Here is a 27,659-nt window from a genome sequence, read left to right as displayed (position 1 = left end):
TTACATATACGGACAGAAGGGAAAAAAATATAAATATATATATATATATACACATATATATATATATATTTGCAGATTATTACTTATTTCAGTGAAGTCAAATATATTTATCCCAAAATATATGAGAAGAAAAAATTGGCACGCACTCACACACACACACACACACACACACACACACACACACACACACACACACACACACACACACACACACACACACAATTCCACATACCACACATATTACACCCAAAAATATGCTCATGTGATGATGAGTATAATAAATATCTCAGAAAATATCCTATTTCTTTGACCAATGAGCAATGCTCACATATGACATAATTATGCTCACTTACAATGACTCAGTCATAAGATTGATATATATATATATATATATATATATATATATATATATATATATATATACAGCATATATATATACAGCATATATATATGCTGTATATATATATATATACAGCATATATATATATATATATACAGCATATATATATATATATATATGCTGTATATATATATATATTGTGTGTGTGTGTAAAAGGCCCCAAAAAAGTCAAAAAATGTTTATTGATGTATATGAAACAATATGATGCATCACTATGTTAAATAATTACATTATTTTAAAAACACATTTCACACAAAATTTATTGTTAAAAAGTAATAAAAAAATCACATCTGGAATAAGAGTGTTTATGAGGATGGTGGTGGAGTTCTCCAAACAGCTGACTGTCTGTCACTTTTCATTCAAGTCAACTCTGTCAGAAGTTATTTGATGCCTTCCCTATAAAATGTTCCTAAAAATATTTATTCAAGTAAATAAATCAATTCAAACAGGTCCTTTTACCTTCCACATCATAGTCAGCTGCCACAACATCCCATTAATTTTAAAATCAGGTTCAGACTTTCCTGTTTATACAAAAACTGCAAATTATGGTTAATTATGTATCAGCTTAATGACTGTCATTAAGGCATATTGTAATTCATTATGGTATATCATAATTACTGGTTGCTCATCTCAAACACCATGGCAGCGTAGAGTTTCATTTATCACAACACGGAGCTCGACAGTTTCATTCTGCTCCCAGACCACTTGAGTCTATCGGATTATTTAATTGTTTTTTAAATGTAATCTAGGAAACTACACAAGTCTGATCCGTGGAGATGCTGATGTTCCTTCTCTATTCATCCTTCAGCCTGAGATGCAAAGGTGGAGATCGGTCAACCTGGCAACCCAGCAGACAGGACAGGGATGCGTAGGAGGTTCATTCCACAGTGGAGCCACGACTGCTTAGATGCTGTTGTGTCTGGACTCCTTCAGGTCACTTTAATGTCAGCCCACGGACTCAAATCAGCCCCCGTGTTGCTGCAGCGGCTCCAGGAGGATCCCTCTTCTTCCCGCCTCCCTCCCTCCCTCTGCTGGTCCATCCTGCTGCTGCTGACCTGTCACATTCCTCTGTTCCTCATCACATTTTAGTCAGACATGAAATGTTACTGATGCTGAAGTATGAGATCACGTTCTTCAACATCTTCTGGATTTTAACGAGTCCATCATCAGCCTCTTCTCTCTGTGTTTACGGCATCACTGATCTGGCAGTAAACCCAGTTCCTGTCTGCTTATTTTTGACGTTAAGAGTACACAAGCTATCCCCGAGAGCTTGTGTGTATACAACTTTGCTTTTAGGGGATTAGACCCTGCATTGGGCCTTTTAACTTCAGTCAGAGCTGCATCCTGATATCCTGGTGTGACTGGTTTGAGGGGGTAATTCACTCCACTCGAAACATGGGCTTTTAGAGGTTCCACATGTGCCTTGGCACCAGACAGAAGAAAGGCCGGTAGGTTTCATTAATTGTGGCAACATTCCTGTACTGTTGTCAGGTGGTTTTATTAGCATTAGCTCTGCCCGCAGGCTGTCATTATGCCTCATTTAGAGGCTGAAGCATTCCCATGGCTGTCAGGTCATAAATGCTTTCGAAAAATGTTAATCACCAACAACTTAATCGTCAAATCAATAAAGTCATTTTAATGTTTGGAACTAATCGATGCAATCAGCCAAAGGTAAAAGAATAAACTACCGAATGAGCATAAATTAGTGAATTTGGAACAAATGATTCTTTAATCTCTAGATTTTAGAAACAAACTCATGTTCCCTAATGTGCTCTTTTACTAAGATGGAGTGACAAAAATATTTCCCCATCAGACATCCCAGAAGAAACATCAGCAGCTCCTTTAATCGAGGAAACTCATGGGGAGGATTTATTGGAGCAATCATCGTAATAACAGTAAATCCTCAATAATTGACATGCCAAAATTACTTGAAAAAATTGGTTTTGGTTTTTTTGTGTTTTGTTTAGTTTTTGTTTTTTTTCCTGACAGAGACCTTTAAACAGGCAGCGGTGATTCAGCAGGTTGAAAATGAAAAGCAGACTGATTGTTGCTGTAAGCATTAACCCCTCCTCTGGTTTGATCCTCAGGTCAGGCCCGGCTACTGAAGCAGTCTCGCTCCTGACGGGGTCGACGTGAGCCCGTTGACAAGGTCAGAGCTAAGTGGTGGAGAGGTTGTCATGACTGACTGCCGAGCGCATCTGACTCATCTGTGCAATAATTTGTCAATATGTCATGTTGCTTGAGTCAGAGAGTTGGCTGAGAAAAGTTTCATGTTCGGTCTTGAAATGGGATTAGATCGTCTATTGTTCGTAAATAAACAGAGAATTATTGAACTTCATTACTTTCCAAACATTTGTCACTAAAGGCATTTTGCTAAAAGTTCTTTTTTAGTCATTTTTTTATGTCTTTTAATAATGTTAAAAAAAGAAATTGACCAAAAGAGATATAGTCTAGTGCAGGTTAAGTATTAATTGTACTTTTTTTCCCCTAATTTTCCTGGATCGGACTTCTTACTGGCACCATGTGACTGATACAAGCTGAGAAATGCGACTAGTTAGCGGTGCTTATTGTGGTCATCTGGACGCAATTTGTTTGCACCAATAAAAGTGCACAGGAATTGTTTTAATGACCATGTTATCCACCATGGAAGCATGAAATTTTATGTCTTTTTTCCACTGTGACCTCCAATATCATCTCAGGATGACCTAATGAAAGCAAATTACACTTCATTACAAATATATTTAGCTGTTTCAGGCTGAGTTTTTGACTTTGATCAAGTGTGTTTATGCGCACATTGCATGCAAGCACATGCATGACCTGTTTATTTGTTTGTTTGCGCAAGATTTGCAGCCACTCTCTGAGAGAAACTCTTGACGTCATCATGACTTGCTCAGAAGTGTGTGTGTGCGTGTGTGAGCGTGTGTGTGTGTGTGTGTGTGTCTGTGTGTGTGTGGTTAACTGTCTCTCTGCATGGAGCTGAGATGTGAGGAGTGAATAAGGAGCTCTGCTGCTATCCGACTGCAGATCAAATACACATCAGGCGGCACATGGACGACAAACAGTCAAAACAGAACCTGATCTCGGGGCAATTACCAGTGTTTGTTTAATCCCTAGAACGTGCTGCCTGACTCCCCTTTTCAGCTGGGGTGAGAAAAGGGATTATTACTCATTAGGACTTCCCAGTTTTTTGAGGTGTGGGGGTGGAGGGGAAGTTTGACAGGGAGGAGGGGGAGTCTCAAGGTGCCAGTGTGGAAAAAGAAAGATAACTTTGTGTGTGTGTGTGTGTGTGTGTGTGTGTGTGTGTGTGTGTGTGTGTGTGTGTGCGCGCGCACACGCATGTGTGTGTTTCCTCACACAAAAAGCATTCAAGAAGACACACAGGGGCAGTAACTGAATTTTCTCCAGCTTTCTTACTTTGCAATCTTTGTTTTGATGAACAAAGTTCTCACACTGACGCTTTTCCACCGTTCCTCATTGTTAGCCCGCTGGCGATACTCTCCCAACGATTCTGTTACCTGTTTGTTACTTCAGCTTCAATTAAAGCTATTTGAAACCTCAACCACCCACAGGCTGACTGTGCTATACAATTAAGGTGGCGTGAGACCTGGGTTTGTCTCAGACTAACACTTAAATGACAGCATTCAGGGCCCTTGAGGGTTGGGTGAATTACTTTATTGGATAGCTGAGGATTTATAATTACCCCAAGAAGTAATTGCAACTAATTCCACCCAGCCTCGAGGGTATCATAAGTTATGTATTCAGCAGAAAGTCGAGTCTTTGACTCACAGGCCTATGAATGCCAGGAAGTTGGAAAGAAGAATTTAATATGAGTTGTGTGGGTATGAACTCGTGGTGAATGGAGTAACCCTGTGTACTTTGTACAACCCAGCATCAGTAATGACTGTATTTTCATGGTTTTACTTGCATTTCAATTTTGAATTGCAATTCTAGGTCATTTAAAAAAAAAAATCTGATGAATTTGAAAGGATATGCTTGAGTGTGCACACTCCAAATCCCTGCAAAAACAGAGAACAATCAGAGATTTCAGTTTCAGCCCGTAAGGATCAAAAGAAGCCAAGGTTCAACTTTAAACTTTGATGCATGTTTGCTGTTTGGCCAATAATCCCATTATTTGTCTTCTGGCTAATTTTGTTCACCTCTGACTGTCCTGTGTTTTCAGGGATTATATGACTGGAGGCCACAGTTTTGTTAGATGTTACAGTGGGACACAGCTGCTTGTTTCTCTTTCTCAGGATTGCCCCCCGAAACTTAAAAGAAAATTCTTATTTGAACACAAACCATAAACTTTCCCCAAGCCACTGTTTTTGGGCCTCAAGCTAACTGGAGCTCAACCAAGATTTATAATGAGGCACAAAGGAAACATGTTTAATAGGTCATATATGAAATATGGTATCGCATCAAAGGGTCAGAACAAACAAGTAACAGTCATAAAGGTTGGATGACTTGTTTGACATTTGAGGATTAAAAATAAGTTTATGTGCTTTGAGCCAAATTGCTGCCGTTCATCTGGATTCAGTCACATTTTCTGTCCTAGTTATTTGTGACTTTATTAATTCAAGTTCCTCTCCACAAAAAAGTGGTTCAAAATGTGTGTTACCATGATGATAAATGATCCGTCTAATGCGTTTGCACCTGCATTCTTTTTATCCTCATTAGGATCGGAAATATTTCCTCCAGAACAAAACATGCACACGAGTCAGTTGTGGGCTGGGCGTCAACTTGACGGGTACTTGGCAGGTACATATGTCAAATATATGGAATGCCAATCATGTTTCTGGGTGGATACGTAAGGTCATACACTTAAATCAAAAATGAAACACAGGAAGGTAAAGCAGAGGCAGGATCACCACGGATTATGGATGTGAGTGGGTCCTAAATCAGATGGTGATTCCTCGACAAATGAAGTTATGATTTTTGTAACGCCACACAATCTGCAATTCATCAGCAGCAGACCATCGCTCTAAACCTTTACCAAACATTTGTAGGGACAGTCGAGTAATCATGAATAAAAAAACATCTGTTGCAAATATACTAAGATGACTCAAGTTCTGGTAGCGTAGTAAGAAACTCGAAACAAGAGCTGCATAAACAAAGGCAGGTATTTTGTGTTGTATAAGTGCTACATTTTTTTAACTCATGTAAACTAAAAAAAAAATCTCCATGTAAAATGTTAATATCTATTTTTCTTGGGATTATGAAGTATTTTCCAGTGCATTATACAGATTTGCATTTGAGCCGTTGGCTTGCGTGTTTTATTGAACTATTGCATGCTTTCTCAGTAAGGAAAGTATTAATTTTAACGTTTGAAAAGTCCACTGTTTGGAGTAATGCATTTGCAACTACTGTAAGGAGAAAGTTGTGTGACAGTTAACTGTTAATGAGTGGTGGGAGTGTGTTGTCAAGGGGGCTTTTGGCTACGATGACGTCACTGAGGACGTTATGCGTCAACCTGTTGTGCAGATTCCCTTTCAAACTAGCCAACCATGCAGACAAGCAGATTGGTGGAAAAATACAAGAGCTGACCGACTGTATATTCATGTGTAAATGAGTGGTGCTATCTAGTGGGCGGAGTAATTATTACCACAGGAGCATAGGAAGTCATGTGACATCAGAAGATTAGGACAAGATCTGTATGCAGAGGTGGAGGGAGCAGAGGATAGATTATTATGAAGTGGACAGATGATACGAGACTCATGTTGTCAACTACTGAGTGTTTAGATGGCTGTTTTGACAGGATCTGTGGAGACGGTCCGGTAGCCGATGAGGAGTGGATACAGTGGAGGCAGGTGTACTGGGAGACGGCCTCCTGCTTCCACCAAGACATTGTTCAACCCTGACCTAGATTTTTGTCTTCGTCTTCGTCGTCCTCCGCTTCATCCGGTGGGTCCGGGTCGTGGAGGCAGCAGTCTCAGCAAGGAAGCCCAGACTGCCCTCTCCCCAGCCACTTCAACCAGCTCTTCCGGGAGGATCCCGAGGCGTTCCCAGGCCAGCCGAGAGATATAATCCCTCCACCGTGTCCTGGGTCGGCCTCGAGGCCTCCTCCCAGTTGGACATGCCTGGAAAACCTCCAGAGGGAGGCGCCCAGGAGGCATCCTCACCAGATGCCCGAACCACCTCAACTGGCTCCTCTCGACATGGAGGAGCAGCAGTTCTACTCTGAGTCCCTCCCGAATGACTGAGCTTCTCACCCTATCTCTAAGGGAGAGCCCAGCCACCCTGCGGAGGAAACTCATTTTGGCCGCTTGTATTCGCGATCTTGTTCTTTTGGTCATTACCCAAAGCTCATTACCATAGGTGAGGATTGGAACGTAGATTGACCGGTAAATCGAGAGCCTCGCCTTTTGGCTAAGCTCCCTCTTCACCACAACAGACTGGTTTAGCAACCGCAAGACTGCAGATGCCGCCCCAATCCGCCTGTCAATCTCCCGCTCCATCTTACCCTCACTCGTGAACAAGACCACGAGATACTTAAACTCCTCCACCTGAGGTAAGACCTCCCCCCCGACCCGGAGTGGGCAAACCACCCTTTTCCGGCTGAGGACCATGGCCTCAGACTTGGAGGTGCTGATTCTAATCCCAGCCGCTTCACATTCGGCTGCAAACTGTCCCAGCAAGAGCTGGAGGTCGTGGCCCGATGGCGCTAAGAGGACTACGTCATCCGCAAACAGCAAAGACGACATCCTCCCGCCACCAAACTCAACCCCCTCCACCACCCGGCTGCGCCTAGAAATTCTGTCCTTAAAAGTTATGAACAGAACCGGTGACAAAGGGCAGCCTTGGTGGAGTCCAACCCTCACTGGGAACAAGTCCGACTTACTGCCGGCCACACGGACCAGACTCTCACTCCTCCGGTAGAATGACCGAATGGCCCTTTGTAAAGGGTCATCCACCCCGTACTCCCGGAGTACCCCCCACAGTATGCTCCTGGGAACACGGTCGTAAGCCTTCTCCAAGTCCACAAAGCACATGTGGACTGGTTGGGCAAACTCCCATGCCCCCTCCAGCACCCTAGCGAGGATGAAGAGCTGATCCATGGTTCCACGGCCAGGACGAAAACCACACTGCTCCTCCTCAATCTGAGGTTCGACTATCGCCCTGACCCTCCTCTCCAGTACCCTGGCGTAGACCTTACTAGGGAGGCTGAGAAGTGTGATCCCCGATAGTTGGAACACACCCTCTGGTCCCCTTTCTTAAAGACGCGGACCACCACCCCGGTCTGCCACTCCAAAGGCACTTCCCCCGATGTCCACGCAATGTTGCAGAGACGTGTCAGCCAAGACAGCCCCACTACATCCAGAGCCTTGAGATACCCAAGGAGGATCTCATCCACCCCCGGGGCTCTGCCACCGCGGAGTTGTTTAACTGCCTCGGCGACTTCTGCCCCGGAGATTGGACGACCCCCCCCCCCCCCAAGCACTCCCCAGACTCTGTCTCCTCCACGGAGTACGTGCTAGTGGGATTGAGGAGTTCCTCAAAGTATTCCTTCCACTGCCCAATTATCTCCCCAGTTGACGTCAGCAGCCTCCCACCTCCACTGTAAACAGTGTGGGCAAGTTGCCGCCTTCCCCCCCCGAGGCGACGGACGGTTTGCCAGAACCTTTTTGGAGCCGACCGATAGTCGTTCTCCATGGCCTCACCGAACTCTTCCCACGCCCGAGTTTTTGCTTTGGCGACCGCCACAGCTGCACACCGTTTGGCCTGCCGGTACCGGTCAGCTGCCTCTGGAGACCCACAGGCCAGCCATGCCCCGTAAGCCTCCTTCTTCAGCCTGACGGCTCCCCTCACCTCTGGTGTCCACCAGCGGGTTCGAGGATTACCCCCGCGGCCGGCCCCAGCAGCCTTGCGGCCACAGCTCACAGCAGCCGCCTCGACAATGGCAGAGCGGAACATGGCCCATTTGGACTCAATGTCCCCCACTACCCCCGTGATGTGATCAAAGCTCTGCCGGAGGTGGGAGTTAAAGATCGTTCTGACTGGTTCTTCTGCCAGGCGTTCCCAACAAACCCTCACTACTCGTTTGGGCCTGCCAGGTCTGCGCGGCATCTTCCCCTGCCATCTGATCCAACTCACCACCAGGTGGTGATCAGTTGACAGCTCAGCTCCTCTCTTCACCCGAGTGTCCAGAACATGCGGTCGCAGGTCAAATGATACGACTATAAAATCGATCATAGACCTGCGACCTAGGGTGTCCTGGTGCCATGTGCACCGGTGGGCATCCTTATGCTCGAACATGGTGTTCGTTATGGCCAAACTGCGACTTGCACAGAAGTCCAATAACTGAACACCACTCGGGTTCAGGTCGGGCCTGCCGTTCCTCCCAATCACACCTCTCCAGGTCATGCTGTCGTTGCCCACGTGAGCGTTGAAGTCTCCCAGTAGGACAATGGAGTCCCCAGCCGGGGCACCATCCAGTACCCTTCCCAAGGACTCCAAAAAGGGTGGGTACTCTGAACTGGTGTTCGGCGCATATGCGCAGACCACAGTCAGGACCCGTTCCCCGACCCGAAGGCGCACGGAAGCAACCCTTTCGTCCACGGGGGTAAACCCCAACGTACAGGCAGAGAGTCGAGGGGCAACCAAAAAGCCCACCCCCGCCCTCCGCCTCTCACCCGGAGCAACTCCAGCAAAAGAGAAAGTCCAACCCCTCTCAAGGACTCGGGTTCTGGACCCAGAGCTATGTGTCGAGGTGAGGGCGACTATATCTAGCCGGTAACGCTCAACCTCTTCCACCAGCTCCAGCTCCTTCCCCACCAGAGAGGTAACGTTCCATGTCCCAAAAGCAGCTTCCATGTCTGTATTTCAGACAGCCGAGGCACCCGCCTGAAACTGCCACCCAAACCCCATTGCACCGGACCCCTCCGGTTCCCCTGATGAGTGGTGAGTCCAAGGGAGGACGTGCTTTTTGATTTTTGTCTCAAATCTAACTGTGCGTTTTGTTTGCCGGACTAAGAAAATGTGTTATATTAGAGAGTCAGAACAAATGATTTACATCTGTTTGGGTTTGACAACATGTTGATCCAAACTCAAAGTAAGAAAGACATCTTAGCATTAACTTCATTTTTTTTTCCTTTTCCAGATAACTTCTGAATTCTAGTCATATCTTAGCAAGATTCTGAATTTGAACCTCTGAAATAAAATGAGTACTTGATGTCATTTTAAAAAGCTTTATATTGAACACATAAAACACTGCATACCAAGCAAGATTATGCTATATTCTAAAAGAAGTTTTGTAGTTATTTGCTCAAATATGTCAATGGGATTTGAAATGAGATTTTTTTGGAACAGAATCAAACTGAGTTCAGGAAATACGTAACTTTATCTTTGGTCTATTTTTGCTGTTCCTCCTTCCTCTTCTAACTACTGTAATCTCTCGTTCTGTCTCTCTACTGGCTCTCACACACACCCATACCCACACAAACATTTTGTGGTCATGTAGTGACAAACCCGGGGGATGAGAAGAGGTTTCATGCTGACAGGATGTCAGTGCTCGGTGGGAGACGGCTAACTAGTGGGAGCATCAAAGACCAGCTCCCTTCCACCACAGCACACACTCACCGCATTCCTCAAAGGTGCAGATATGAAAGGGTTAGAGTGTATGCTTTGTAGGCTGAACAACAACAAAAAAAAAGCAGCAATCAACCATAAGACATGATTCTTTCTAGACATGGAGGTACATTGGCGGAATTAGTTCAGATTCTACATTTTCATACATTTACACACATCTCTAAACTATCAATGGTCTCTCCAGCTGTCTCCACTTTGGACTTTACTGTTGGCTCTTTTTCATGACTTTGGCAGCAGTTACCACCATCCTAAAACAAAAAAGTCTCATATACCACTCAGCACACACACCGCAGGGCGCTGTGCGTGTCTACTTTGCCCCAGTGTGAAGTGGTAAAAGTTGTTGCGGAAAGGAAAAGGGAATATAATGAGACATTTATTTGGTGACAGTCTCACTCACTGTGCCTCTGTTTCACATCATGTCAAGAGATGCAATAAATGACCAAACGTTGTGAGTACTGACGGTGCTTTCTTTTTAGAGCCAATAAGTCTCTGAACAAGCTCTCTGTGAGGCAGATATATCGTTACAATACCATCCATATCATATGCATGTAAATGCATAGCTACTTAACTACTAAGGCCGTTCTTGGGCACTCTTGATATTAAAACTTTTGATAGTGGAATATAATCCATATATAACCCATGAAATCATGAGCAGGAGTGAGAGGTCATTTCCTTTCGCAGATATTTATCTCGTTTCAAATCTAGAAACTTTATTGAGATGTGACATCTGCAGCTACTTTTGTGATTCGTTAGCTGTGAACTTCCTAACCCTTACCTGATCTTAACCATTTAACTTTTCACCACTATCTTAAAACAGTGTTTTCCTTTGAGAAGGAAAAAGCAGCTTGTAAAAGAATAAACGCTACAATTGTTACTAACCCAGTAATATGATTTTGTTTTATATTTTTAACAGATGGCTTATGTATTTACATTAGTATATTCTTACATTTAAAAAAAGAACTAGAAACCGCGAACTCACATCTAATTTACTGGCGGAGAGAAAGAAACGAAAGGAAAAGAAAGAGAGAAAGAAAACCCGCGGGTTCCCCAGAGCCCTCATACAGTTGGTAACATAGTTTACTGTAAAATTTGAGATTGTATCCAAACAGGCAATCCAGTGTAACTTGGCAATTCCCAACCAGACACAATGACATCAAACACCATATGACTTATTAAAAGCAAGCTTATCTGAAAAAATTGACTCATGGATATATATTGAGTGACAGAAATAAATGAATCTTATGTAAATCTAAACTGTAGTTTGAATACGACAACCAGCCACAAGGGGGCGTTTCAGCTCTTTAGGCTTCACTTCTCAGTGGCAATTATGTGTACATTTATGTAGCACGTGTTACAATACCACTCCTGAAGGAATATTGTTTGGGTTTTCACTGTAATTTGGATTTAATCATTTGAATTCTAATGATTTACCTATCTTAATTGGAAGTGCTTTGATGATATTTGGATTAAACATTCCTTTTTTGGGATCAGTGTTAGTTCTTCCACGACTTGGACAGTATTCTGATGTCAAAAAAAAGATTAAAGGTTCTATCTGCATATCACCACGAATAGTCTGACACATTTATCGTCCAACTCTATTGTGGATATCTTGGGAGTCTTTTTTGGGGCAATTTGCTTTTTGTCAAATAAGTTAGCACCCTTTTTATGACTCAGTGATGACTCACATGTCATTGCACGCGAATAAACATTGACTTTATTTCACCTAATGTGGGTTTTTCCTTTTTGCTCTTCACAGCATCACTATTGTCTTGTCCCCATTCTTATTCATCCCAAACAACCCCCCACCCCTCCATTACCCTTGAGCAATGTGACAAACCCCCCTCCACACACACACACACACACACACACACACACACACACACACACACACACACACACACACACACACCTCCCCTTCCATGATCGTCACACACCAAAACAGGACCTGTTTTGACTGCCGCTTAATTACACACCGTTTTACTCCACAGCCTACCTGTCAAAATGAGGGGGCCAGCTGGGGGCTGGAGGTATTGGGGCCCCCAGCATCCTCTCCATCAATGTCGGTAGCCCTCACAAAGGCCCTCATGACAGGGGATGAGTAGTTCTAATGTTGAGGCCATGCCTGCCGCCCAAAGTCACCCCATTCCTAATTGCCCTCAGAGATGGCAGATAATGAAGGGACTTTAAAGTGAAAATGGCCCCTAATGAGTGAGAGGAGTGAGAGAGAGAGCACAAAGACATGTAGGAGAACAGCAAAAGTCAGTATATAAGTTAGAAAATGCTAGAGATATGCAGAGAGCTGCTGTCCCCCTCACTGTGCTCCAAAGAGCTCCAAGGAGTCCTAGACGGGAGCCTGAGACGGACACCCAGCAGGGGGCTGCTTCATCCATCTTCCTCCCTTGCTTCCTTCTCACCCATCCTCACCCCTCTGTCTCCAGCGTAACCTCCAGGCACCTGTCTGCCCCCTCCCCTCTTCGGTTTGTTTCGCAGCTCAGCTCGCCATCATTTCCCTCCTTGCGTCATATTCCTCTCTCTTTCATCCTTTATTGAGGTCTCTCTGGAAACCCATCCCTCCCATTGTCCCTGCCCCTCCCTCTTTCTCTGAGTCCTCAATGAAAACTAGTTGGATGGACAAATTTACAATGGCACCGCCACTCGGTCTGGCGTCAGGGTCTTCCTATACCAGCAACATGCCTGGGATTCTTCACGCTGTCTTGCATACTTTCACATGACGCCAAGGAAACTTGTGTGATTTACATACAAAGCATTTCTCTCTTTACTGCATGCTCCTTTTGTCATGGTACTGTCTCCTGATAACCTCTTCTTTGTTATTGTGATGAAGCGTCCTCATCCTATACCTCTCATTTATCAGCAAGCTATAAAGTCAGTTTACACCCTGAGCTCTTAGTTCCTCAAAGCAGTAAAAATAAAGTCAAGATCCATTAAATACTTTTAATGATATTGCTCATAGGAAGGTTGGAGACGTAAAAACTAAATTTTTAGTTCATGAACAAGTTTTTGCTAAGAAAATATTTCTGGCCTTATTTTCAGCTAAAGCCTGCTCATTTGAAATATAGTACAAGGCTTTCTGTCTTTCGTTTAGTTCTTATTTTACTGTGTAAAAATACTTTTGGAGCAGTGTAGCCAATATAGGATGAATTAAAGGACAATATATAAAGTACAAATGTTATATAATGTCGTGTATAAATGTCATACGCATTTGTATTGTATATGTATAAGTATCATCAATGCAATAGCCCAATGAAGCTCATATATAAGATCTCTCTCTTTCTATATATATATATATATATATATATAGATAGATAGATAGATAGATAGATAGATAAAATGTCTCAATACATTTTAAATCCTCCAAACAGGAGCAGCACTCTTCTTTTTTTGTTGTTTTATGTGAAACAATGACAATAAAGGCTTTCTATGTCTATTTGTAATTATTATTCACAGTATTTGTTGAGTTTAAATACATTTGACCAGTTAATTATTGTCAACTAATAATTTTAATTTAGAAATATTCTCACATTACAATATATTCTGAGAGTTGTCATCAATTAGAGAAACAGTAGTGACACACCCCCCCCCCCCCACACACGCCTAAATGTCCTCAGTAGGAGGGCCTGATGACAGAAAACTGCTGCTATCTTGAACTCTTAGTAGTTTTATTGACTTCCTGCCGTGATTCAGAGAGTTTCGAGATATTCACTGCAGCGGAAACACACTTTAACTGTTGTGACTGACAATTAATCCAAGTCAACAAAGTCTATAAGAATGAACTCATCTCAGTGACAGTGATGACCCGCCCTTGTTGCACTGTGAAATACAAGCTGATGAAACGGCCTGTTAACTGTAATCTGCCTTTATCAGGCTCCATCGGCCTTTGTGGCCTTTTGTCTCCCCCTTGAACAACTTGCGTTGTTGGTGCGGCCCTCTAAGGGGAGTCCTCTCCTCCTGACAAAGAGCAGAGCCAGCAGGCTCCTCTGAATGATAATATGTGTAGGAATCAGTTGGTATTTACTGCTGAAGAGGTGGAGTGCATTAAGCCAAAAGACTGATTGTTGTTGTGTTTGCCTTTACTAATTGGCTGGAAGGCAGGAATCTGCTGATATCAATCAGAGGGAAAAGCAGTGATCAGAGGAGGAAAAAGGGAAAGGGGAAAGGAGGAGTGGAGGCTGCAGATTAAGAAACTGCACGGTTGGTTGGCATTCTGAGGGCTGATGAGAACATTAAGATTAAAAGGGCATGCCAGACAGTGACAAGCGGTCGATCCTTGTTTACTTAAAGCGGAATTATATTGTGCACATTCCCACATGCTGATTGAGGTCACGGCCTTCTTTATCACTGACTTTGTGCGCAATCGTAATGTCTTCATAACACGTATTAACTGCCACAGTGGTGAATAATTAACATCAGGTTTATCCATCCAATGGGGTCCCTCTGAGAAACCACAGCGATCATCCCTTTGGAATAGGAAGGGAGGGAAAGCAGGACCAGAGAGTCCCGTCTAACCATGGGTACTTGTCTACTTAGTAATCAGGACAAGCTGTGGGGAGACTTGGCCTACAGTCCCAACCGCAATTTCTTCCTCCGCAGAGGAAGAAGAAGAAGAGGAATAACGGTGGGGGTGAGGGGTGGGGGGTGGTAAGAGAGCATTTTTGCTGGACGAGCAGAAAAGTAGCCATCCCTGCGATGTCCTAAAGAACGTAGGCAAGCCACATGTCTCAAAGTGTATATTTGTATGTGTGTGGGCGTGTGCGTGCACGGTGGTGCGTGTCACAAATGGACTTAAGTCAGCTGCCCTGAAAACAGAGACGCTACTCATCAACTTTTAGGTCAGAGGGAGCCCAAATTGAGTGTGTGACACACAGCCGAGAGGGAGACTGGAAAAGGGGGGTGGGATGGTTGAAATACATGTGAGAGCCAAAAAGTTGGGCTTGCAAATGGTCATGGTTGAAACCAGTATTCACAGTGAATTTCCGGCCGCAGTGCCATGCCTAAGTCCCCTTGATTATTTTCTGGTTCAGGGGTTGCGGCATTTCAAAGCCTCCTCTCTGCCCACGTCTGTGATTTGGTCTTGTTAAGGGGCCTATATTTCAGCGGGAGAAACCTTAAGCTAAATTAGAAGTGACTATCAATCACACAGAGTTCTCATTCTTCCAGCGGGGTGTGGTGTAGACCTGGACGCTCACCAGTCTAACACGCTGACACTGAGTGGGCTGATATTTGCGTTTGTAATAGAAGGTTAAATTTATGGCGAGACGGGGAAATTTTATGAACTTTTACAGCACTGCGAGTTTGGAAGTGCACCTCGACAGTGAGAAGGCCTTTGTCCAAAGTGAAGATGCTTCAGTGGAAATGAACAATCGCTCACTGTCCAATGGAAAACACCCAAACCAAATGAATCTCATGTTTATGTCATGAAAAAGATTCTTATTTTGGGGGTTAAATCTGAATTTTATCCAGAATCACATCTTTGAAATATGTGACAGGCAGACTGGCTGCTCTTTGGTTTTGATTTGTAAACACAAGAGGAAAATCTGTTTTTGTTTGAACTGATGTAAAAGAAAACTGCACCAGTATCTACAACATGCACATCACCATTGTTTATTCTTTTAATTAAATTTCAATCATTTAAAGGGCTTCTGTGGCTGTAGGGGAGCTCTCCGAGGCTGGAAAAAATAAAACGTTGTTTTTTTCTGTGAGTGAAGTAGGATTCAGTGACTTTGGTGCACATCAGCAAGTCAGGATGTCTGCCCCGCTTTGATTGCGACTTTTCCTTTTTAATGTGTTTCATAAGAGACCCTGAAACTTTGGATTGAACTTATAACCGAAAATCAAACAACTATCAGGGGAAACCCTAATAAAAGAGAATCAGCCTCTTTTGATGAGGGTAATTATACATTTTGATTAAAGTGGCATCCATCCATCCATTTTCTTCTGCTTATCCTGTGAAGGGTCACGGGGGGCTGGAGCCTATCCCAGCAGCCTTCAGGCGAGAGGCGGGGTTCACCCTGGACAGGTCACCAGTCCATCACAGGGCCAACACATAGAGACAGACAACCATTCAAACTCACAGTCACACCTACGGTCAATTTAGAGTATCAATCAGCCTCGTCCCCTCTTGATGTCTTTGGACTGTGGGAGGAAGCTGGAGTACCAGAGAGAACCCACACAGGAACAGGGAGAACATGGAGACTCACACAGAAAGATCCTGTGATGGAGCCGGGACTCGAACCAGGAACCTTCTTGCTGTGAGGCGACAGTGCTAACCACTGCACCACCGTGCAGCCCAGCATTCATTTTCACATTAATTAAATTTTTCTAATCTACAAACGATGGAAAAATCATGAAAAAACAAAGATAGTCAAAGGTCAATTTTCAAATCCAGACAAAGAACTACAGATAGATACAGAGAAAAGTCCGCTCAGTGCTCATCCAGTAATTAATGAAACTGGGAAATGTTGGAATTTTTTGTTTGATAAGTAAAATAATCAACTGCTTAAATAATTAACCTATCTGAAATATTAAGGTTAAAGGTCAAAGGCATTCAGAGTGTGGAGAAGAGAAATGACCTCTGACGGGAAATAAAAGAATGAAAGGTCAGCGGGCTCAACTCCTCGAGGACATAAAGAGAAAAAATGAAAGCGTTCAGACGAGCGATCAAGTATCTGTTTCACATAGTGCCTGTCGCTGCACCCCCCCCCCCCCCGATAAGACATGAAAGAGATAACCTCATAAAAAATTGGAATAAACCATCTTCCAAGGTTGAATCATTGTAATTACATGTAATTGACTGTTTGGCGGCAAAACCATTTCCTCCTCAGATGTTTTTTTTTTGTTGTTTTTTGAGAATCACTTTGTTCTTGGCCCCAAGCCACCGACTGACCTTCTCAAATTGCAGTCTTTCATGAATTGTGGCATGAGTGGGACGGGGACGGGGGTGGGGGACGGGGTATCTGTGTGTGTGTGTGTGTGTGTGTGTGTGTGTGTGTGTGTGTGTGTGTGTGTGTGTGTGTGTGCACGCTGGGGGGGGGGGGGGGGTTGCAGCATGCTATGTTGTCACCAGATGAGTTACTCTGTTACTCTCCACTAGTTCCATATGGTCTTAGTCATCTATCAGGCTCCTCTCTCTCTCTCTCTCTCTCTCTCTCTCTCTCTCTCTTTCTGCCTATTTATAAATTCAGCCGTTTGTGATACTCAGGCCTTGGACGGAGCGGGAGGTTAAGTATGGGAGAAACCACCAAGACACAAGTTAGTTCATGTTTCGTGCGAGGGTCTCTGGGGAGATTTGGTTTTGCTCAGAGGCAGGAATACGTGCCTGTACAGTAGACAAGCCTGAGGATGCATAATGGTGGCCATTGTTTTGGGTTGATTGACCTCAACTGGTCATCTTTTGTGCAAAGGTTCTAAAAAAAAATAAAAAAAAATCTGCAGGCTGTTTTATTTAAGGAGAAGAAAATACAACATTCTGACTATGAATTCCTTTTCTCAGTGAACCCGCTGACTTGCGTTCACACCCATAATTCCCCATCATTTTAAACCATTTTCAACATTACATCTCTCCAGCGAGGATGAGGCAATGGGAAGACTAGTGACCCGCTCTGTAAATGCTTCCATGGAGTAACCCCCCCCCCCCCCCCCGCCCCAGTCCATTGTGTCAGGGTGAATGTACTCTCCTGTGTCACTTCTGTCAAGTCATAATTGGGGGAATGTTCAGAGGTTTGCTATTCAGGGAATTGTTTGAATCCCTGGCAAATGCACTCCATTTAAACTCACAAGACGTAACTGTTAATGACAGCGCTGATGAAGCAATGTGACAATTTGTGACTTGAAACGTGCGGAAATACAATTATTTACACATGGTTAGAGTGGAAGATTTTAGCCCAGCTTACAGTTGACAGGGAATGTACAGTAGTGGTTGGACGAATGACTGCAAACATTGCTTCTATGTATCTAGTTGTAAAAGAAAAGCAGCGGACTGCTTTCATTGCATCTGGTACGATGAGACAAAAAGAGTGAAGCTTCAAATTCAAAATGTGAAATGAAAAAATCAGCGTTGGCGTGTACCATCTGTCACAAAAGGTCACAGCCAGACTTTAACTCGTGATTTGTCGGAAAACAAATAGTCCAGTGGTCTCAAAAGATACCAAAAAATGGGAAACAGTCATTGAAAATATCAGTTTCAATTTCCAGCAGTGAGGTTTCACATCATACAAGACTTGACTTTTATATTACAGTGAGCAGAATTACTTAGGGTTCACTGAATAGCTAATCATTTGAACCAATAAGAAGTAAAGAGATAATTACATGTGTTTGACTTTTAGTGGATTAAGTAAAAATGTCCCTTTGATCTAAAAAGTAAAACCTTCCATCCAGTTATAATTGAGAAATTATAATTCTAGTATTCATTGCTGATTTGTCTTGATTACATGGACTCAAGAGTAAGCTGCGATTGCAAATGTCAGCTTGCCATTTTGATTTGATTGGCTGATGAAAGGTATAATTTGGGACTGCCAAGACGTCAACTTCAAAAGCTTCCTGTGCCATATTAGGCTGGAATGTCAAAGCTGTCCAGGCAAAAAATGATCCAATTTTCTACTGGCTTTAATTACAAAGAGGATCCCGTTTCATTGGTGGAGCAATTGCTGACCATTTTTGAAGACCATTGTGGAAAATGATCAAGTCAAGCGTATCCAGAGCGCTTAGATCTGGGCTGTGTCAGTGTGGCCATGGCATGATTATGTCATATATGAGACCCACACACTCACAATCTCTTACAAACGAAGAATTAAAAGACATTTTGTGCCAAGGATAAACAGAACAACATACAACGATAACACGGATGGCCATAATTTTTAAAAATATTGTTTAACAGTCGTTTTTGTTTGTGCTGCGGTGTTGGCTATGAATCTAAATGAAATAAGTGCATAAAGGCTAATTTGACTTGTAAACGTGTCTTTTGAGAGAGTTTTCCATTCTTGGCTGATGCACGCCAACAAAATAAAAGCATAAATTGTGGTTAATCCCTGGAGCAGAGACATTGTGCCTGAAGCCCGTTCGTAATGGGCAATGCCCTTTCTAATCTAAATAAAGTTAAGCGTTTGTAACAGTGACTGCATTTTGGAAAATCCAATTTGTGATTGCAACATCTGTACTTAACCTATTGGTAGTTCTTTGTTGGTCCAAGCAGCTAAGCTGCATGTCTTTTCCATTATTATTTTTCCAGGAAACTCACATGTACATGACCTCGCATGCAATGCTTATGATTCATATTCAGAGACTGGGTCCTGCTTATTATGGTGGTAAAACAGAATTATTCTCAGACATGCAAACGCATGAACAGAGCATAAAACACAGTTCTGCGCGCACAAAAGAACAATATTCCCGTCCTGTAGTCAAACACACGCAAACAATCAGTTACAGCATCGTGGAGGCTTTGTCAAATTAAAGGACATTATTTTCTCTATCACTGTGAAATAGAATATTTATTGTTGTTTATAATGAAATCAGAATACTATCTTGATGATTCAATCAAACTTGTCTTGACATTAATTCCCAATATCTTTTCTCCTGAGCCCTGAACCAACTTCTTCCACCCACCTGGTTGACACAAAGCCAACCAAAACAAACTAGATCATTTAATGCCTTACCTTCTCTTTCAGCCTTCCACCTGTCACATTCTGTCAAACCATATGTCACGAGAAGAAGGACACAAAGAAAAGGAATCATTCTCCCACATGTGGGACATGTCCAGAGGCTTATTAGTAAGCCTGCAGGGTGTGGCAGGTAAGCCTCCACCTCAAAGACAACTGCCTCCACCCATGTAATTGCCCTTCATCCGATCAAGCTGCATGACATTCCTTCAGACTGGTTCAAGAACCTACCGCCAGAAGACGGAGAGTTAACTGCAGTCAACTGGCCTAAAGAGGGTGTCTGGCTGAGAGATTGTCAGTCATGACTGTACGCTTCATGTAGTTCTGTCTGTCACTGTTGTGAGATGACGCGTGATGTCAAGTCTTCGTGTGATGTATGGCTGTCACAAAGAATTTTACAAACCGACTGATCAAAGTGAAGTGTCTCTGATCAGTGGTGAAAAACAACTATGTCTGTCCTCTGTGGCATCTGTAGCACATTTTGGGCAAACACAAGCTATGTCCAAATCTTCACGGCCGGGAAAAGTTTAAATATATGCATTGCAGACCATTAAGTGGTGCATGATGGGATATTGTGTCATCTGCTCATGTGTCAGGCTGGTACAGCAGAGCTTAGCCACATGCGTTTGTTCAATAATCACAAATAATGATACACTTAACGATTCAATCCAGTACAAAAGAAAAGGGTAAACGCAACAAGCCAGAAACATGCAAGTCAATCATATTCCCTCTAATGAGTTCTCAGAGCTGCGGCTGTTCTGTGGAGTCCGAGGAAGGGTGCATCCTCAGGCTACGCAAAGATAAGGACCTTTGATAGAATTAAGCTAACGTCGAACAGCCAGTAGATGAGTCCGGTGAAGATAAAGCAGCCCTGACTGACAGCTCTGATAATAGTCCAAACAAAGAGAAAGTGGAGATTAAGGGGTTCCTTTTCAAGCAGTTAAGTGGACTGCCCAGAGGAGGCCGTGAAACATGGCTCATCTGTCAGGGATGGAGTGGAATGGATACTGTCACTGACACTTCACACAGGGATAGATAGCATCTAGGAATGCCAATAAAGAATGTGTGACTAGTAGCTCAATTATTAGGCAATCATTAGCTGTCTTCTTCATAAGAATGTTTGCCTGCAATGTATTATTAAGCATGCGACAACAACAAAAAATGCAAGAATGCAAGAATGCATAGATCAAACGGTATTCCTGGAGTAACCGCAGAACAAGTAGGAGTGATTTACTTCTACTCTACTTTTGGACAAGAGGGTTAGAAATTTAAGCAAAACCAACTCCATAAAAAAAAAGATACGATTCCTTAATACATCTCCAAATGTGCTTAAAAGAAAAAAGGGACGTGCTATAATTGGCTGAAAACACAGACATCTTCTTCGAACATTCTTAGCGTCTTTCCAGGTAGTCTCAATGTGGAGTTCTTTAAAGGTTAAGGTTACTCAGGGATCATTCAGAATATTCTGGGAATATTCAGAGATGTAGGGCTTTAGGGCAGACCTTCCCTCTAGAAAGTTCCTATAATGGAATCTGAGCAAACGTTTTAAGCAGGTGAACTTAAATATGACCAAAAAGAACTTCATTGGTTGTTTTCTTAAAGGTTCCTGTCACATAACAAGACTCTGCTGATGTACTGGGAACACTGGAGACCTAGAGAAGTGTTCTATTGTAACCCACAAATGTTCCCAAAATATCGGAATTTTCCACCAAATAAAAAACTGTGGGGATCAACAGGCATGTTCTTAGAATGTTCTTGAAACGTACAATTTTGCAGATGGCGAATATTTTCATGTGACCTATGGAAAAATCACATTCCAGCATTCACTTTACATCATAAAATTCCTCTTAGGTATATCACAATGTGACCAGACATTAACAAAAGTTAATTTTGAAATGCATGACTTTTGAAACCAAGACTTAAGTTTGAAGGTTCTCCTACGGCTCTGGATGTTCTACACTTTTAGCGAGCATTTAAAGAACTTCTGAACAGTGGAAATAAGCTATCAGGGACATGGAACACCGAACCACTTGGGTTAAACAACATTGTTAGTGTATCTACTTCTAATTTTAAATGTAAAATAGCAACTATTTAATAATCCAGATTATACCGAAGGTGCTCTCGAGATCATCTGACAGAACGGGGAGACTTGTTGTATCAGACCAAAATGTCTGGCTTTGTTCTCGATACCAACCGTCCAGCTTCCAAATTCTTGCTGTGTCAGTTGGTGACGCATGAATCCAGCAAGCTCAATTAGCGTTTGACCCCGGAGATTAAAACAAGGAAACCGCTCACGTCAACACGTTTAATATCATAAGCATAATCGTGGATTATTTTAAGTATAAAACACTGGCCTCTTTTCACTGTCAGACCTTAAAAATAAATAAATGAAAGATGTTTTAATGCTGAGGCGGCAGAGAAGGAGAAACAGACAGTCACAGCACTCAGCTGTAACACGGTATGGCACAACACTAACAAAGGAAATGAGCAAACCACACAGCAAATAAGAGACTTTTATTTAAAACTCCTGGCGCCAATTCTTACATCTGACTGCCAACCTCAGTCACGTACAAATAAACAGATTTATGAGAAATATTGCACACAAATTACTACATTTTGTCTAGACAGGACATTATTTTAACTTTACTTACATTGGCATGGAGTTCAGTTTTCATATATATGTATATCAGCGTACTGTATGTCAAACATTTACGGCTTCCAAATTTGCACTTAAGAGTCAATGGTATGTATCAGCAAATAAACCAAATGTGCTACAGTGTAAAGCTTATTCATATGAATGGCACTTCCTTTCCAAATAGACACAAATTATACTTCATACCACAAATTATTTAATTAAAATTCCTGAAAATAGAAGGTTTGCAGGGTGTTCAGTTCAAATTTTGGTAGAGTGAAGTTTCCTTAGCTGACATTCCCTTAATTACGGAGTCCCCTCGTTGAAGTTGGAGGAAAATAAAGACACATACAATCTTATCCTTGGTTTACGCACAAATACAACCTAGACAAATTTAGATTTGTGACCAGCGCACGTGGATTTGCAAACTTGCACAAACACATTGGCAATCTAAGCCCATGATCTAGGAAACTGTGCTAACAGTACACCGTGGATGAGAACGCATGGTATCGGAGAGCCTGGCTCTACCAGAGCAGAGTAATATATTCAGCCACAATTGGTCCAGATGAGGCCCAGATGTACTTGAAATCTTTAGCATCAGCTATATCTGGCCCAGAGATAAGATGCTAAAACTCACCCTTCGCTCTTGCTGTGTTGTACATGGGCCAAATCTTGCCTACATGAGACCAAACTCCAGTCAAATCCAGGTTGTGGTTGTTGGCCAGACACGACCCTTATGACCTCTTCCTCTGGCAGAAATGAGCCGTGGTTGGCTCACAATTGCTTGCTATCTGGAATGAAGCTTCATAAATCAAACTAATTCCAAAGGACTCCATTTGAGAACGTCTGGTCAAACAAGCTAGTCCTTCTGTAATGGCCTTGCTTTGCCTTTCCAACTGATTTCCACTTAAATTTATCAACACTTCTTAAACTAATTCCTTAAAAATGGGCATTAAATTATTGCAGAGCTGTTCCTCCGTACTGCGTTTGTTTGCATTCACAAGCATTTTGTCTGCTATTGGTTGAGGTGTTCAAATAACTGGTTAACTCTGTGTATAAAAACAAGAATAACTAAATAACCTGTTTATTAGCTGATCCTCTTGTTTGACGTGTTTGGATTCCGGTGGTGTGTGCTGATCGCATCCTTTATATGAACAGGACTGGAAAGAAGAGAAGCGAGAAGAGGAGTTGAGGAGAGTGAAGGAGCCATGAGGCAAAAAATAGAGCAAGAGGAGAAGTGAAGAAAAGTATCAAACAAAACAGATTTCATAAAGTTCATCAGGGTTCAAAAGAAGCCTTTGTCAAACAACAAGAACAGAGGCTTTAGGAACATTGGAACCTGAACTCTAGTATGGATGGACGGATAAATCACCCACCAGGTTTGACAAACTAGATTTTGCTGGTACAATAATCAGGTCCAGTTGACCTGATTATTTTGTTCCCAATGAAAACATGGACATTTAATGACCTGGCAATAACACAAATCAGCACAACTATATATATATATATATATATATATATATATATATATATACACACACACATACATATACATATATACACATATATACATATACATATATACATATACATATATATGTATGTGTGTGTGTGTGTGTGTGTGTGTGTTACACATCACACTTGGTTAGATTTTAGGAGCAGGCAGCAATCACAAACTGGTGCAACAGGTTGTCGTCCTTCAGCTAAGTCAGTCCTCTGTAGAAGAGTCGGCCATTTGCTTCTTCATCAACAGGATTTTTAGTGTGTAATATTCCTCCTGCAGCTTGAGGACAGCCTCTTGTCTTCTCAGAACAGACATTTCCAAATCCACCCTTTCTTGCAAAGTGGTAGTGTGCACTGGAGGTGCCGAGGTAGAGCGGGATGATGCATGTTGTTCTTCAGGGGAGGTGAAGAGAGCAGCGTGTTGGTTGCTGAACTGGACCGCCACCGACTTGGAAATGTTGGAGGAAGGAGTCATTTTCTGTTCTGGCGGAGAAGTGGAAGAATCGGTGGCGAAAGTATCGAGCACCGGCTCTGCCTGAGGAAGTCCGTCTGTAAATCCCTCACCTGTTGTGTGATTGGTTCCAACTTTATCACAGCTGAAAAGGCAGAAAAAACAAATTTGGCCCTGTGTATGTTGAATTTCTACAGTTACTATTTTCTGACTTAAACTACTTAGTAAAAATGCAAAAGACAAGCAAAAAGGTTTTTTTTTAAAGATGTGAAATGAAAATACAGATACATGCAAGGTTGAAATATAAATTGGGAGGTACAGAAGCAAAACGATGGAGACACAAAATGATTAAAAAGGAAACTAAAAAGAGAAATAAAGAGAGACAGGTATATTCAAACATTAATTCATAAATGGATAAAAGAGGCCCTGCAACAGCCTGCTGGTCTGTCCAGGGTGAACCCCGCCTCCTGCCCAGAGTCAACTGGGATAGGCTCCGCCCCCCGCGACCCTTAACAGGAATAAGCGGAAAACAGAAGATGGATGGATCAAAGAGGTAAATACATGAGGGAAATTCATACGATGGTAAATGAACAAAGAAGACATTAGAAATTATTAATTCATAGAAATATGAATCTATGTCGCATTTCATCACAAACTCAATATTTGGTGCTTTAAATGGAACTTATCATTTATTTTTTTCTTATGTTTTTTTTTAATTTTTATTTATGTATTTTTGATCTTGGCATCTTTGCTCCTCCCTGTAGAGAGAAGAGGCTTAACTGACATAGAGCAGCTGCAAAGTACTGAGTGGTCAACTGAAAATTCCTTGATCAAGTAATCAAATAAAATCTAAAATAAAACAATTAATTTTGAATATTCATATATTTACTTATTAACGGTAAAGATGACTGTTACTTGTGCATTTTATCACAGAATATTATTCAACAATTTATGAATTTATGACATTTTGCACCAACAACCTTACAAAATTTTGAAAGTAAAAGTTTTTATTCGAATGGCAAAATGAATTTAGGCAGACCAACATCTATTACTAAGGCTCAATATAAAAATAAAGGACATTCATTGTTGTGCATTCATTAACCCTACACCTGCCAAACCCAGTTCACTCTGCAATAAAACTGACTGAATTTACCTCCTGTATTGGAGCAAAATAAGCTCCAGTGCTACAAATATTTCATTCATCCATTATGGGAGAAACACACACACACACACACACACACACACACACACTCACACTCACACTCACTTGTTCCACAAGACCACAACACTTTTGCCTGGTAGAAGTTCCCAGCTGGTGATCAGTGAACTAAATTAAGCAACTGCTCAGCATTATGTATTTCTACTTCTTTTTCTTTTCACCAATGTCGTATGTGCGGACTTGAAACTAGCAATGATGATTGCGCTTGACTGAGCAAAAACTTGTGCCATGTTTAAAAAAGGGCCTTTGGAATTTTGGCTCCTGTCCTCCATTTTGCAGCCTGCGCTCCAACCAAACCACGTCCTCTTCCGAGTGTCTCCTTCCGCTTTGTAATAGCGGCGTGTTGAAAGCCGTGATTTAAGCTTTGAAATGAAACTAACCAAGCTTCGAGACAGAGGATTTGCTTGCATCCCTTTGTAAATCAACGTACTTGGGTTAAATTCTAGACACACAAATAAAGCCAACAAATAAAAAATGTGTCACCTGTTTTGTTGAGTTTCCAAGGATAGAGATTCCTCTCTCTCCTGCTGCAGAATGTCTGAGAGGTTCATCACAGAAATCACGATTTGGGTGACTGTACTGAACTGTTCAAGGGACAAGCCTTCATCTGTGAATAAAATGAATCATGGTATACTTTATATCATTTGAGTAGAATCAATATTCAGTCGTGTGCATTTGTTTATTTCATCATCGAAGTTCTTCTCTCAGACATGTTCAGACCTCATATCGACACTGAAGTTGAACATCTCACTGGAACCAAATATACAAAATCTTTGAGTCATGGAAAATGATTTCTAACCAGTGCAATGGATAAAGGCTGCAGTTGGATGGACCCTGACCGTTCCCATCAGACAGCCAATTAACACCACAGCGAATGACATCACACACACATATGTTAGCGTTAACAGAGTTGCCATGGACACCATGGATCAACTGCTTACACAGCAATATAACCCTGACTTCCCTGAGTGCAGCTGAGATGTCAGGGGTGGATGGCTTCTTCATGGACTCGTTCTTGTTCTTCAGTCCAAAAAACACTGCTGGAATTTCACAGGAAAAAGCATTGCTGTAATCTATGTTGCTCATCTGAAGTAATCCAAGTTTCTTGAAGCCTCAACATGCCTCATGCCATGTTTTAGCCTTACTAAAACCATGGTGCCATTGCTGGGAGCTCCAGGCGGGCTAAAGTGAGCATGGAGGCTAAAAACACGGTGTCAGAGAAGCAGTTTTAACTGCCATCCTAGTTTTCTGTTGGTTAAAAAAAGAAACCCCGAAAAATAAGTTTAATGTGTGATACTTAACTGAGATTTGGACCTGTTGAATGAATAACAAGGCAATAAAATGATATTATTTTGATCCGAATGAGTAATTTGCATCATGAGTTTCTGAGTTTAAACCACTGAATAAATGAACCAAATTTAAACAGAAGTTTGCAGTTATACTAATTATAATGTGCTTCATCACTTGCAAAATGCAGATTTTACACACCTGTTCCTGTTTGCCTTTTCTGCCGTTTGATTTCTTCCCTTGACTTTGCCAGCAAATTTTCCCACTTCTTGTTGCAGTCAGCAACTGTGCGTTGAATCTGGGGAAAGGCAGCATTGATGGCCTGGGCTATCTCTTCCCAGGCTTGTCTTTTATCTTGTATTGACACTCCGGTGCAGCATTTTCCTCGAATTATATCTTTCCTATCCTGCATAAGCTGAGCGAGAAGTAAACACTCCTGGTCTGTCCAGTTAGGTCTCCGCTTCCTGCTGGACATCCCCTCAAGAAGTTGTAGGGGCATTCTGAGGGACAGAAGGAGGTACACATATTGATTATTTCATGATTAACTATTTGTAGAACTAGTCCTTACTATATATTTAAAGCACAAGCATACAGCGCAGACAACTCATCACCAATTACAGTATTAGTGCTATTATTAATTGACACCCTTCCACTTAAGTCTTTTTTTATTAAGTCATGCGTTTAAGAGATTTTTTTCCCTTTAAAATGTGTAGCTACCTGGAGCTGAATCAAGGTGAGGAGTATCTTGATAATAGATCAGACCACTGCGCGATGTTAGTATTATGAGATATGAAACGCGCTAAAACAAGTAAATCAAAATAAATACTTAAGGTAAAAGGTAAGGCTTTCTCCTTCGTCTCAGGGAAAAATTAAACGTGGCGCAGAGCAATGACGTCGTTACTTGGTGACGTGTC

General features: G+C 42.2%; 1 protein-coding gene across 2 annotated transcripts; it reads right to left on the bottom strand.

Moving 5' to 3' along the window:
• Positions 1–22,158: 22,158 nt before the first annotated feature.
• On the bottom strand, positions 22,159–27,620 carry LOC147267767 (uncharacterized). 2 transcript variants are annotated; one of them, XM_086200658.1, is made up of 4 exons: positions 27,572–27,620; positions 26,947–27,245; positions 25,942–26,065; positions 22,159–24,384 (listed from the first exon to the last, which is right to left on the bottom strand). In XM_086200658.1, exons 2-4 carry the CDS (start codon positions 27,242–27,244, stop codon positions 23,994–23,996), a joined length of 813 nt encoding a protein of 270 aa, XP_086056784.1. In that variant the 5' UTR covers position 27,245; positions 27,572–27,620; the 3' UTR covers positions 22,159–23,993. The 2 variants fall into 2 exon arrangements, with proteins under 2 accessions (XP_086056784.1, XP_086056783.1); XM_086200657.1 differs by having other exon boundaries at positions 27,463–27,617.
• Positions 27,621–27,659: the final 39 nt, after the last annotated feature.

This window comes from Aulostomus chinensis, chromosome 3 (assembly GCF_037954235.1).
Source record: "Aulostomus chinensis isolate RoL2024-O1b breed Wild chromosome 3, RoL_Achi_v1.0, whole genome shotgun sequence".
NCBI classification, from domain to species: domain Eukaryota; kingdom Metazoa; phylum Chordata; class Actinopteri; order Syngnathiformes; family Aulostomidae; genus Aulostomus; species Aulostomus chinensis.
The sequence above is the reverse complement of the archived record's forward strand: the minus strand, read 5'-3'. Positions and strand labels throughout refer to the sequence as shown.

Bases quoted from the DNA above. Each gene is read 5' to 3' on its own strand.
- LOC147267767 (XM_086200658.1), bottom strand. From the start codon at position 27,244: ATGCCCCTACAACTTCTTGAGGGGATGTCCAGCAGGAAGCGGAGACCT. The intron at 26,066-26,946 runs GTGTGTAAAATC...TTTTATTCACAG, and splicing joins GAAAAGGCAAACAGGAACAG to ATGAAGGCTTGTCCCTTGAA. The intron at 24,385-25,941 runs GTGACACATTTT...CTGCCTTTTCAG, and splicing joins TTGGAAACTCAACAAAACAG to CTGTGATAAAGTTGGAACCA.